Raw genomic sequence first — 14578 nt, forward strand, 5'->3', positions numbered from 1 at the left:
GAACTGACAGGATCAACCAGGATTTTTACAAGTTAGGAAGGGAAAAATGACTTTGAACAAGCACTGTGCTATACCATACCTCTCAACATTTTGAGATGGGAATGAGGGACACCTACTAGCAAACATATGTAGGCATAGGACACTCCTGCTCGCCCCCTCAAGAGGCTTTCTCCACACCAGGGAGAAAGCCTCGCATTACTGTGTGCAGTTACAGACAGAAGAACAGGAAGTGAGGATTTCTCAGAAGAAAAGCAAAATGGAAGGATGAGGTAAGTGAAGGAGGACGGCACTAAGGTAAAGGAAGATATTTAGGGGAAAAATAAAATTCCTTTACAACCCCTTTAAGCTTTGACAAAAAAAAAAAAAAAAACCTGGAAGCTGATTGGTTTCTATAAAGGGCGGCACCAGAGTTTGCACTCTACAGTTTTAGTAAATCTCTGCCAATGTGTGACCCGCAGAGGGCACCGGTGGACAGAGCAATGAAGCGCTGCACATCTCTGCAGATACAAGGCACTGGGCTCAGTAAACAGAACTTTCAAGAAAAAAGTCATCAGGGAACTCTTTGATTGCACTTTGGCTTCCTAAATTTGTGCCCCAAAGGGGGTTCTCGAGCTGGAGGGGTCCATTCAGTGATATCCAACTCTCTGAGCTCATTAACTTCCATAGGGCCTCATGTGGTTTGAGACCTTATCTGAGATCAGCTGTACTGGACACAGACTGTTAGATATGTCCCATGCCTCCCCAGTGTGAGAGCAGGAGTGCTTTCACACTGGGGCGGTGCGGTTGCAGGACGTTAGAAAAAGTCCTGCAAGCAGCATCTTTGGGGCACTGTATACAGTGGAACTTTGCATTGCGAGTAACGCGGTTAATGAGCGTTTCGCAATACGAGCGCTGTATTTTAAAAAATCCTAACTTCGGTTTGCGAGTGTTGTCTCGCGAAACGAGCAGGATTCAGGCCAAAGCGGTGTGCAGTACCGCGTTTGGCCTGAGGTTGGGGGGGGGGGCGCTGGAGCCAAACAGAGCTGATCGCAGGCGATCAGCGCCGTCCGGAAATCCCCGGAAAGACATGAAAATACTCTGTTTCCGAGGTCAGCCTAGGTGTCCTCGGGCCTTTCCGGATGTTTTAGAAGCTCTCCACCCCCCCCCCCCCCCCACCCACCTCTGGCCGCATGCGGTATTGCATGCCGTTGAAGTAAAAAAAAAATTCGTTTCCATTGACTTCAATGGGGAAACTCGTTTTGATACGCAAGTGCTTTGGATTACGAGCATTCTCATGGAACGGATTATGCTCGTAATCCGAGGTTCCACTGTATACCGCTCCCATTGAAATGAACAGGCAGCGCTGCCGAAACGCCTGCAAAGTGCTTCGGCAGCGCCGCAACACGGGCGCTTTTAACCCTTTCCTCGGTCGCTAGCGGGGGTTAAAAGTGCCCCGCCAGCGGCCGAAAAGTGCCGCTAAAACAACGCGCTAAGGGGTCTTAACTATCCTTGTAGAGGGTGTTACATTTGTGATGTCATCTCCGGAGACGGTTTAGGAGGACTGCTCCAGATCTTCAATCAAAGGACGATTTTTGTCCTTTAAGATTTCATAGAGCGTCTTCTTGTGGGACGGAGACCAGCCCCTGATGAAGGTGTAGAGTTTCCTCATCCTGTCCTGGGAAGTTTTTTCAGCGAGTATGACGTCATAATCTTCATCAATTATCAGACCTTTAGACAAGAGACCATCCAGGATGGGAGCCACCTGAACACAGCGGCTGATCAGAGCCTCCCGATGTTCATCCACAAAGGGAACCACCTGGGGTTTGGGGGCAGAAGAGGAGGAAGCTGTAATCGGAAAAAAAAATGAAAATATTCACACAACTTTACCAAACAAACGGGGCTTCTCTTAGTGAAAATGATGTGTTTTGGGTCTTTTACAGCTTTCGGGCCAGATTCACAAAGAGATACGACGGTGTATTATCTACAGATACACCATCGTATCTCTGACGTAAACTGGTCCTATCTATGCGCCTGATTCATAGAATCAGTTACGCATAGATAGGGCTAAGATCTGACAGTGTTACACTGTCGGATCTTTTTTTCAATTTAAAAATGGCGCCGGGGGCGTTCCCGCTGATTTACGATAAATAATATGTAAATCAGCGAGATACGCAAATTCACGAACGTACGCGGACCCGTCGCAGTCTTCTTACGTCGTTTCCGTAGCGGTTTTCCGGCGTATACTTACCCCTTCTTTTATCAGGCGCAGCCAATGTTAAGTATAGCCGGCGTTCCCGCGTCGAATTTGAATTTTCCTACGTCGTTTGCGTACGCCGATTCACGAACACGCGCGTCGCAAGTCCAGCTCACGTCGCAACCACTGACGTCCTAGTGACGTCAGTGGGAGCAATGCACACCGGGAAATTCCCCGGACGACGCATGCACATTTAAATCGGCGCGGGAACGCGCCTGATTTAAATATGACACTCCCCTAGCCGCGGAATTTGAATTCCGCCGGGGGATTTAGGATCCGCCGTCGCAAGTTTGGAGGTAAGTGGTTTGTGAATTAGCCACTTGCCTCCTAAACTTGCGGGAGCGGATCTTAATTCTATAGATCCGCTGAGCTACGTGAATCTGGCCCTTCGAGTATTACACTGGAAGGAAATTGCTATATTATTCCCGCCGAAGCCCATTGTCTCCTCCAAGAGGGTTCTACTTATTTGTAGGGGTTCTGTCCGGAATGCTCCGCCCATCAAGCATTTTTATGCACACAGTAGACATGTGCAACTCGTTTAGTTCCAAATTAGTTTTTTAACGAATTTTTACAAATTAGTTAATTCCGAAATTCCAGAATTTTTCAATTTCCAAATTTTCGGATTTCCCAAAATATCGAAATTTCCAAATTTTCGAACTCCGAAATTTCGAATTTCTGAAAATTTGTAAATACGGAATTTCGGAAAGTCAAAAATTTGGAAAATTCTAAATTTACGGAATTCGGAAATTCTAAATTCGGAATTCAGGCTAGATCAGTACTATCAGAAATTTGAACATTTTGAAAAACAAAATAAAAAATTGTGTTAAGAATATAACAATTGGCAAGTACAGTATATCACAATATTAAAGTGGAGATTCACCCTTAAAAAAAATTCTGACATCACATGGAGTCGCGCCATCCTACCGACAGAATGCCGGTGTTTTTTTTATTTTTTTCAGCACATACCTCCTTATCACGATTTTCACCCCCCTGGGACTGGGCGTTCCCAAGCACTGCCTGTGATTGACAGGCTTCCCGAACGGCGCATACTGCGCGTCACAGGCTGCCGACAGAACCCGAACGTCGGTGCGCAGGCGCCCGTATAGAGCCGCACCGATGTTCGGGTTTTTTCGGCAACCTGCGACGCGCAGTATCCCCCGCTCGGAAGCCTGTCAATCACAGGCAGTGCTTGGGAACGCCCAATCCGGCGGGATTGCCGGGGGTGAAAATCGTGATAAGGAGGTATGTGCTGAAAAAAAAAAAAAACACCGGCATTCTGTCGGTAGGATGGCGCGACTCCATGTGATGTCAGAATTTTTTTTAAGGGTGAATCTCCACTTTAAGAAGACAGCACTGTAAGGTGGACTTCTCAACATGTTTCACCCATGTGTCAGGCTTCTTCAGGGGGGGCTGTCCAGTTTGAAAGTACAAGCCTTCTGTGTCTCCTAAAATAGATCCAAACGCTGCCACAATTTCTAGACGGCTATCTGCGTCAAGGGGACCATATGTGACAGGCGGCCACAGGGGGCATAGGAGGACCAGAAAAACAAGTTGTGCAGTGGACTTAATTCCAAGGGATCTAAAACGCTGTCTGTAACCTCAAGTGTGGATCTCCAAGACTGATGCTGTTTGACAGCCCCCTGGGATATAAACACGCTGTCAGACAGCATCAGTCTTGGAGATCCACACTTGAGGATACAGACAGCGTTTTAAGTCCACTGCAGAACTTGTCCTTCTATGCCTCCTGTGGCTGCCTGTCACATATGGTCCCCTTGACGCAGATAGCCGTCTAGAAATTGTGGCAGCGTTTGGATCTATTTTAGGAGACACAGAAGGCTTGTACTTCCAAACTGGACAGCCTCCCCCGAAGAAGCCCGACACATGGGCGAAACATGTTGGGAAGTCCATCTTACAGTGATATCTTGCTAATATTGTGATATACTGTACTTGCCAATTGTTATATTTTTAACACAATTTTTTATTTTGTTTTTCAAAATAAAAAATAAATCATTTTTAAATACTATATTTGATATTATGTGTAACATTAGTTTGCACCTAAAATATCCCCAATACTTCCCTTTTTCATCTACTAAACCTAGGGATGTGGTGCTAAAATCAAGTTGGTATGCCACGATCAAAAAATAAAACCTGGAAGCTGATTGGTTTCTGTGCAGAGCTGCACCAGACTTTTAGCTAGATTCAGAAAGAGTTAGGCCGGCTTATCTACAGATAAGCCGACCTAACTCAGAATCTGCGCCGACCTATGTTTAAGTGTATTCTCAAACTGAGATACGCTTAAACATATCTAAGATACGACGGCTTGCGCGGTCCTATCTTAGGTTGCAATATTGAGGTTGGCCGCTAGGTGGCGCTTCCATTGCGGTCGGCGTAGAATATGTAAATCAGTAGATACGCCGTTTCACGAACGTACGCCCGGCCGCCGCAGTACAGTGCAGTGCAGTTTCCGTAACGCATTATCAGGCCTAAAGTTATTCCATCTAATAGATGGAATAGTAATGTTAAAGTATGGCCGCCGGTTCGAAATTTTTACGTCGTTTGCGTAAGTCGTCCGTGAACAGGGATTTACGTCGTTTACGTCCACGTCGAAATCAATAGGCCCGTGCGGCGTACTTAGCCGCAATGCACACTGGGAAATGTAGGCGCCTGGCGCATGCGCAGTTAAAAGAATATGTCAAAAACGTGAGGTCAAAGCATATTAACATAAAACACGCCCCCTCAGCCGAATTTGAATTAGGCGCGCTTGCGCCCACCGCATTTACGCTACGCCGCCGTAACTTAGCAGGCAAGTACATTGTGATTCATGTACTCGCCTCACTAACTTTCGGCGGCGTAGCTTAAATGCCTTAAGCTACGCCGCCGCAAAGTTGCGGACATGTACCTGAATCTAGCTATTTGTACTTTTAGTAAACCAACCCCTATGTGTTGGGCCAGTGCGAAATATTGTCTGGTGAAATAACACCATCCACCTCACGTTATAATTGTCCAACCAGCGCTATCAGTATTGAGTTAGAGGCTCCAATCAAACAGGGCGCGGCTGTTATATCAGGGACATGGCCTGGGGGGGAAGTGTCAACTGAAGACCAATGAGAGCCGGTCCCTGAACATACACTGAGCCCATGGAATCATTATAAATGGACAGGACTGAGGGACCTATCTGGTAGCCTAGTCCTATGGAAAGAAGCCTCCTTTACAGAATACAGTGGAACCTCGGATTGCGAGTAACGCGGTTAACGAGAGTTTTGCAATATGAGCACTGTATGTTAAAAAATCGTAACTCGGTTTGGGAGTCTCGCAAAACAAGTAGGATTCAGGCCAAAGCGGTGTGCAGTACCGCTTTTGGCCTGAGGTGGGGGGCGCGGTAGCCAAGCAGAGCCGAACGTCGCACGGAAAGGCCCGAGGACAGCTTGGCTGACCTTGGCAAATCTCGGGTAGGAAGTCTTTCTGAGGTTTGCGGAGGTCAACCGAAGTGTCCTTGGGCCTTTTTGCCCATTTCCAAGGCTCTCCAGCGCCTCCCCCCGCCTCTGGCCACATGCGGTATTGCATCCCATTGAAGTCAATGCGGAAAAAATTATTTTCATTTCTATTGACTTCTATGGGGAAACTCGCTTTGATATGCAAGTACTTTGGATTACGAGCATTCTCCTGGACCGGATTATCCTTGCAATCCGAGGTTCCGCTGTAGTTGGTGGCAGGATCTGCTCTTATATTACTTACCCTCTGAAGTAGATTGCGGTTCCACCTTGTCCTTCTCTCTCCATTTAAAACCTTCCACTGAAAAAGAAAAGAAGAGAGAAGAACGGACATTAGTCTCCCTATCCCGACATGTTATCTTATTTCATCTGACAGCAGAATTGTCCTCTTTTCAGTACACAAATGTCATCAATGCGACATTACGGCGGACACATCGGACACTTTTGACACATTTTTGGGACCATTCACATTTATACAGCGAACAGTGCTATAAATATGCACTGATTACTGTATAAATGTGACTGGCAGGGAAGGGATTAACACTAGGGGGCGAGGAAGGGGTTAATGTGTGCCCTGCTAGGTGATTCTTACTGTGGGGGGAGGGGACTGACTGGGGGAGGTGACCAATGGTTGTCCCTATATACTTGTCATGCGATTTGTCGCACCCTATCGTCGGCCGTGAAACTGTTCAAATCGGTGTGACGCCGATTTTGCTGTGCCTCACCGATTTGAAAGAAAAAGAAGTCCCTGCGCTACTTTTGGCGAATTTAGGTGGGAATTGCATAGACACCTGGCATGAAGTCGCACAGATGTCAGCCAAGTCACACCTGAAGTCGCTCTGACCTGAAGCTTTGAAACTGCGCGATTTCAAGTGAAGTCGCAGGATTTCAAAGCTGCTTTTTAGTGTGAACTAAAGGGCTAAAGGCAGTGGCTGTGCATCCATAGAGGGCGCAGGAGCGCCACACCCTCTCTCCTGCACCCGGCCTTCTCTCACCAATAGATAGATTCATGCATTGCATGAATCTATCTATTGTCGCCGCTGCTGCCCCCTATTCAGGTGTCCGGCCCCTTGTCAGTGGGTGTGTTTTTGGAAGCGCCTGATTAGAGCCGCCGGCTCTAATAGGCGTCCTGACTAGAGCCGTGGGCTCTAATAGGCGTCCAAATTGGTAAACAGCGGGCGCAATGCTGTGCGTTTGCTGTTTATTTCGTGTTGTGTTAGAAAAGCGAATAAATCGCTTCCCTAACACTGACCCGCCTCTCAGCCAATCAGGTGTTCGGATCTGGTTAGCCTATCAGTAGTCCAATCATAGCAGAGATGGGAAGAGGACGGGAGAAGACATGGAGGACTCGGGACGTAGAGAGGACAGTGCCGAGACTGGTAAGTGCCGGGCAGGGGCACACTGGCAGCATTAGATGGGCACAGTGGCAACATTTGATGGGGCACACTGGCAGCAAATGATGGGCACAGTGGCAGCATTTGATGGGCACACTGGCAGCAAATGATGGGCACAGTGGCAGCAATTCATGGACACAGTGGCGGCAATTGATGGGCACAGTGGAAGCATTTGATGGGGCACACTGGCAGCAATTCATCGGCACAGTGGCGGCAATTGATGGCACAGTGGCAGCGCTTGATGGTTTTTTTTTTTCAGTTTGTTTGCGCCGCCCCCAAAAATTTTGAGCACCAGCCGCCGCTGGCTAAAGGTGTCTCCATTGCTCCCCTTTCAGAGTGGAGGCACCCTAAGACAGGATCACCAGGTGAAAATAAAGGGAAAAGCCCTAAAGGGGTTGTACCTTAGTGCAGTCCTCCTTCACTTACCTCATCCTTCCATTTTGCTTTTAAATGTCCTTATTTCTTCTGAGAAATCCTCACTTCCTGTTCTTCTGTCTGTAACTCCACACAGTAATGCAAGGCTTTCTCCCTGGTGTGGAGAAAGCCTCTTGAGGGGGGAGGGGGCGAGCAGGAGTGTCAGGACGCCCACTAACACATAGCTCCTTTATCTGCAATGTAGAGTGCGTCCTGAATCTCCCGTAGTCCAAGGGAGGGGGCGAGCACGACACTCCACACCAGGGAGAAAGCCTTGCATTACTGTGTGGAGTTACAGACAGAAGAACAGGAAGTGAGGATTTCTCAGAAGAAATAAGGACATTTAAAAGCAAAATGGAAGGATGAGGTAAGTGAAGGAGGACGGCACTAAGGGAAAGGAAGATATTTAGGATTTTTTTTACCTTTACAACCCCTTGTAAAGCCATCACATTTACGGATTTGTACGATACATTGTATGACGTTTCATTGAATACCATTTAAAGTGACACAAAGTATCCATAATGATTCTTTCCTCTGCATGTACAGTCCTGCCCATCTCACAGCTGGAATGCATTCATATATGAAGTAATGAATTCTCTGTAACCATAAACCTTTCCGGGAAGTCGCCTCCTTGTGTGACTCTTCATTCCCGGCTGTCAGCTCAGCCCAGAAACCAGTGACCAGGGAAAGTACCCGGATGGGGAATCTTGTCCCTTTAATTTCCCTGATTATGAACATCAGTCGGCTTCACAAATCTGCCACTAGGGGGCTATAGAGTCTGCCATTGCTGATCCTACCCCTGAAAATGGTACTTCCCTGGTTCTCAAGCTGGGGCAGCCAGCATTGGCATATCTCTCCTATGACAGGTCGGGTGTAATTGGGGGGGGGGGGGGGGAACTGGCAGCAATTGATGGGGCAAACTGGTGGCAATTGATGGGGCAAACTGGCGGCATTTGATGGGGCAAACTGGCGGCTTTTGATGGGGCAAACTGGTGAAGTTTAAAGGGGGTAACTGGCAGCATTTGACGGGGCAAACTGGCAGCAATTGATGGGTCAAACTGGCGGCATTTGATATGGCAAACTGGCGGAATTTGATGGGGCAAACTGGCGGCAATTGATGGGGCAAACTTGCATCATTTGCTTGGGCAAACTGGCATCATTTGATGGGGCAAACTGGCGGTGTTTAATTGGGGCAAACTGGCGGTGTTTGATGGGGCAAACTGGCGGCATGTGATGGGGCAAACTGCCATCATTTGATGGGGGCAAACTGGAAGCAATTGATGGGGCAAACTGGCAGCAATTGATGGGGCAAACTGGTGTCAATTGATGGGGCAAACTGGCGGCATTTGATGGGGGGAAACTGGTATCATTTGATGGGGCAAACTGGTGGCATTTGTTGGGGCAAACTGGCGGCATTTGATGGGGGGAAACTGGCATCATTTGATGGGGCAAACTGGTGGCTTTTGATGGGGCAAACTGGCGAAGTTTAAAGGGGGAAACTGGCAGCATTTGATGGGGCAAACGGGCTACATTTGATGAGGCAAACTGGCGACATTTGATGGGGCAAACTGGTGGCATTTGATGGGGCAAACTGGCATCATTTGATGGGCAAACTGGCAGCAATTGATGGGGCAAACTGGTGGCAATTGATGGGGCAAACTGGCGGCATTTGATGGGGCAAAATGGTGGCTTTTGATGGGGCAAACTGGCGGCAATTGATGGAGGAAAATGGCGACATTTGATGAGGCAAACTGGCGGCATTTGATGGGGCAAACTGGCATCATTTGATGGGGTAAACTGGCAGCAATTGATGGGAAAAACTGGTGGCAATTGATGGGTCAAACTGGCAGGTTTTGATGGGGCAAACTGGTGGCAATTGATGGGTCAAACTGGTGGCAATTGATGGGGCAAACTGGCGGCGTTTGATGGGGCAAACTGGCATAATTTGATGGGGCAAACTGGCGGTGTTTGATTGGGCAAGCTGGTGGCGTTTGATGGGGCAAACTGGCGGCATTTGATGGGGGCAAACTGTCAGCGTTTGATGGGGCAAATGGGTATCATTTAATGGGGCAAACTGGTGGCAATTGATGGGGCAAACTGGCGGCAATTGATGGGCACAGTGGTTGCCTTTGATGGGAACAGTGGCGACAATTGATGGGCACAGTGGCTGCAATTTATGTTTTTTTTTCAGTTTAGTTGCGCCCCCCCAAAAAATGTGTGCACCAGCCGCCACTGGACGCAAGTATCTGTTGATTGGCCCGGCTCATTGTCCCATTCCGAAAAAGAAAAAGCATTTAAAGCCTATGATGATATTTACCGGTCTCCAGGTCCTTCTTAAGGTCCGAGGCCACTTGCTTCTCATTGATTTTGTCCAGAACATCCGCCGTCAGCTCCGGTCCATAAGAAGCCATGTACCACCTCAAGATCAGATCCACCACGTCTTCTCGATCGGCAGTCTCTAGTTTGCTTCTGGGGATCTTGTTGAAGCCCGCCTCAGTTGGCCAATCATTGAGTTTGTTCCGGAACCTCTTGAAGGTCTTCTCATCCAACTCATCCAAGGCCGTGATCAGGGCGTCTCGCACGGTCCGGGCCATCGTCGCCTATGTGGTGCCTCAGAAGATGCCAACCTCAGCGCCGTCTCCAGCAGCACGTCTGCTCTTTGCCTTTTCAAGGAAAATATGTCTGCAACTTCCTAACTGAAAGTGAAAGCAGTTTCCATGTACGCTTGTTTTTTTGCTCTTGAACTTCCTCTTCTCTTTTTCCCGCCTTTAAAAAAAATAAATAACTTTAACTATTTTAAAGCCGTAGATGAGGTCGCCTTTTTTTTTTTTTTTTTGCGGTGCAGCAATGAAGAATTCCTTATACCGTACGTCTCTTTGGTCTTGCAGTTATATAGAACCTGTAAGGCGACTACGTAGAAGGAGAAGACAGGGGCCCCTCCCCCCCTCCCTCCACCGCCTTACAAATACTAGCAATTCATTTCCTGGAACAACAGTTTCCATTTACAGAAAGCGTATTATCTTCACTGAACTTTAATACACGAGACCGATGTGTGAGTTGTACGTACAATGATCAGATTACAGGGGAACTCTGGGAAAAAAAATCATATACAGTGCCTTGAAAAAGTATTCATACCCCCTGAAATTTTTCACATTTTGTCATGTTGCAACCAAAAACGTAAATGCATTTTATTGGGATTTTATGTGATAGTCCAGTGATGGGGAACCTTGGCACCCCAGATGTTTTGGAACTACATTTCCCATGATGCTCCACTCCAGTGTTGCCAACCTACCAGATTGAAATTTACTGGCACAACACCCGAAATTTACTGGCACAGCCAAATTTTTACTTGCATTTCACAAGAGTTACTAAATTACATTTTTAGGTGCAAATTTCAGTATTTAGGCTACAAACAAGTACACTAGGCAAATAGCAATGTGATTTAAGGTAGATATTAGGGTAAAAAAACATATTTTTGTTATTTTAGATATAATACGGGCAAATTATTTAGTCACATCACCCACTACCTCCATCCCCCTCTGCCACCAACACCCCCTGTCTCCATCCCCCACTCTCTGCGTTGCCACCATCCTCCCCTGCGGTGCCACCAACACCCCCTACCTCCAATCACCCCCTGCCACTAACACCCCCTGCCTCCAATCACCCCCTGCCACTAACACCCCCTGCCTCCAATCTCCCAATCTCACCCTGCCACTAACACCCCCTGCCTCCAATCTCCCCCTGCCTCCATTGCCCCCTGCCTCCATCGCCCTCTGCGGTGCCACTGCAGCCACCATCAATCCCCATGCGCAGTTCCAAGCCGAACCGATCTTGGCTATTTTTACTGGCACATTCCCGCAACCACGGACATTTACGAACAGGGGGAAAAAGTGCCCGTTTTTACGAACTGTCCGTAAAAATATGGACGGTTGGCAACACTGCTCCACTCCACTGCAGAGTGCATGAGCATCATGGGAAATGTAGTTCCAAAACATCTGGGGTGCCGAGGTTCCCCATCACTGTGATGGACCAACACAAAGTGGCTCATAATTGTAAAGTGGAAGGAAAATGATAAATGTTTTTAAACATTTTTTACAAATTAATATGTGAAAAGTGTGGGGGAGGGGCATTTGTATGGCGCCCCCCGGAGTCAATACTTTGTAGAACTCCCTTGCTCTACAATTACAGCTGCAAGTCTTTTTGGGGGATGTCTCTACCAGCTTTGCACATCTAGAGAGGGACATTTCTGCCCATTCTTCTTCTTTGTAAAATATCTCAAGTTCTGTCAGATTGGATGGAGAGCGTCTGTGATCAGCAGTTTTCAAGTCTTGCCACAGATTCTCAATGTGATTTAGGTCTGGACTGTGACTGGGCCATTCTAACACATGAATATGCTTTGATCTAAACCAGTGGTTCTCAACCTTTCTAGTGCCATGACCCCTTGATAAAATTTCACAAGGTGTGGGGATTCCTAACAGTAACATGATCCCCACAACATGATGCTGCCACCACCATGTTTCACAGTGGGGATGGTGTGTTCAGGGTGATTTGCAGTGTTAGTTTTCCTCCACACATAGGCCCAGATTCACAGAGAGCAAGGCGCACATTACGCCGCCGTAGAGCAAACACTGTACGCTACGCCAACGTAGCGCGGAGAGGCAAGCATTGCATTTAGCAAGCCAGTGCTCCCAACGCTGCGCCAGCGGGGCGTGGGTTTCGAAGGCGCACGCCGGCGTAGGTGAAAGTGGGCGTGAACCCATGCAAATGAGGCGTGACCCCGTGCAAATGATGGGCCGAGCGCCAGACAGGTACGTATCACGAACTGCTCATGTGCCATGACGTGGACGCATGCACAGCACCCCCCTGCGCCTGCTCACAACCACGCCGGCACAACTGCCTAAGCTACGCCGGATCACTGTGTACACCGTGAACATAACGTACGCCCAGCCAGACACACGTCCAATGCACAATAGGCCGGCTTGTGTTCCTTGGTGCAGACCTGTGCATGTCTGTTGCCGGGTTGCACCTCATTTATGGGGAATAACTTTACGTCGGACGTACAACTTACGCGCATCTCGCATAGCATGCGCCAGGCACACGCACGTTCGTGAATCGGCGTATTTCCCTCATTTGCATGTTTGAATGGCTAATCAATGGGAGCAGCACCATGCGCCCAGCCCATATGTGCGCCCACCCTACGCCGGCGTGTGCAAGCTACGTCGGTGGGGTGTAGCCTGTCTTTAGGCGCATGCTGGTTTGTGGGTCTGCCGCACAGATTTGCACTTACGTCGGCGTAACGTGTTATACATCAGCGTAACTGCTTTGTAAATCTGGGCCTCTGTGTTTTGCTTTTAGGCCAAAAAGTTAAATTTTGGTGTCATGTGACCAGAGCACCTTCTTCCACATGTTTGCTGTGTCCCCTCCCCCACATGGCTTCTCACAAACTGCAAACGGGACTTCTTATGTCTTTCTCCAATGTCTTTCTTCTTGTCACTCTTCCATAAAGGGCAGATTTGTGGAGAGACCACTAATAGTTGTCCTGTGGACAGATTCTCCCCCCTGAGCTGTGGATCTCTGCAGCTCCTCCAGAGTTACCATGGGCCTCTTGGCTGCTTCTCTGATGAATGCTCTCCTTGCCCGGCCCGGTCAGTTTAGGTGGACAGCCATGTCTTGGTAGGTTTGCAGTTGTGCCATACTCTTTCCCATTTTCGGATGATGGATTGAACAGAAGCTCCGTCAGATGGTCAAAGCTTGGGAGATTTTTTTATAACCTAACCCTGCTTTATACTTCTCCACAACTTCATCCCTGACCTGCCTGATGTGTTCCTTGGCCTCAGGGCTGGACCGGGACAAAAATTCGGCCCTGGACTTCATCCAGACCGGCCCACTTTAATTCAATAAAATATTGCCCCCACCCCCCCGAAAAATCACGCCCACCAAAAGGCCCCTACATCCATTATTGTAAATCATGAGAGGGTGAGAGAGAGGGGAATGAGAGAGAGGGAGGGTTGAGGGAAAGGGGGTGAGTGTAAGAAAAAGAGAGTGAGTGTAAAAGAGAGGGGGTGAGTGTAGGACCCCTTTTTACACTGAGGAGTTTTTTAGGCGCTTTTGGGCGCCTGTAAAGCGACTGAAAAACGCTTCCGCTGCAGTCCCAGTGTGAAAGCCTGAGTGCTTTCACACTGGGGCGCTGCCAGGCGTTAAAAAAAAATCTCCAAGCAGCATCTCTGTTTTAAAAAACGGCCCACTGAGCCATCGGCCCACCGGGAAACTCCCTGTAGTCCCTATGGCCAGTCCATCCCTGCTTGGCCTTCATGATGCTGTTTGTTTGCTAAGGTTCTCTAAGAAACCTCTATCATAGAGTGGGAACACAGTGGTGTGTTTCCACTGAAGTCTGTGGGGCACAAAATCCTGCTGCATCACACCAAAGTGGCACGTGTACCTTCTCCAAAATCGCATCGCAGTTGCATTGCATTGATTTCCAAGGGCACCATTGAAATCAATGTTATTTCCATTGTCATGTGCTTCTGGGCAACCCGAGTTGCATCTGAAGTCGCATTAGTGTGAACAAGGCCTTCCAGTCAGGAAGCCAGGAGCAAGCCACACAAGGGACACATCAGATCATTAGTAAGCCATGTCCCTTATGCTGTTTTTTTTTTTCTTTGGCTAAACCTAGGCTTTAACAAGTAGTTAACCTTATGGCCGGTCCAACGGGCTGTCCACTTTTCATGTGCAATCTGATCTTTGCATACTATCTGTGTCTCTCTATCTCTATCTATCTATCTATCTATCTATCTATCTATCTATCTATCTATCTATCTATCTATCTATCTATCTATCTATCTATCTATCTATCTATCTATCTATCTATCTATCTATCTATATGTTTTTTTATAGCTGAGCTGTTGCTACTGTTTACTCCTGACCATTCTGAGGGTGCAGTTCTCAGTTCTGACCAGGAGATGGCAGCAGATACAAAGCTATAAGGAGGAGAGCCGGGGCCCATAGACTAATGAGAATAATAGGATTGGTTGCTGTAGGCAACAACG

At 47.9% G+C, this 14578-nt stretch overlaps 1 protein-coding gene across 1 annotated transcript; it reads right to left on the reverse strand.

Moving 5' to 3' along the window:
* Positions 1-1238: 1238 nt before the first annotated feature.
* LOC120943045 (apoptosis-associated speck-like protein containing a CARD) lies at positions 1239-10487 on the reverse strand. The gene is made up of 3 exons (XM_040356111.1): positions 9850-10487; positions 5969-6025; positions 1239-1824 (listed from the first exon to the last, which is right to left on the reverse strand). The coding sequence occupies exons 1-3, from the start codon at positions 10124-10126 to the stop codon at positions 1532-1534; spliced, it is 627 nt and encodes a 208-aa protein (XP_040212045.1). The 5' UTR covers positions 10127-10487; the 3' UTR covers positions 1239-1531.
* Between the last annotated feature and the right edge of the window lie 4091 nt (positions 10488-14578).

This window comes from Rana temporaria, chromosome 6 (assembly GCF_905171775.1).
Source record: "Rana temporaria chromosome 6, aRanTem1.1, whole genome shotgun sequence".
NCBI classification, from domain to species: domain Eukaryota; kingdom Metazoa; phylum Chordata; class Amphibia; order Anura; family Ranidae; genus Rana; species Rana temporaria.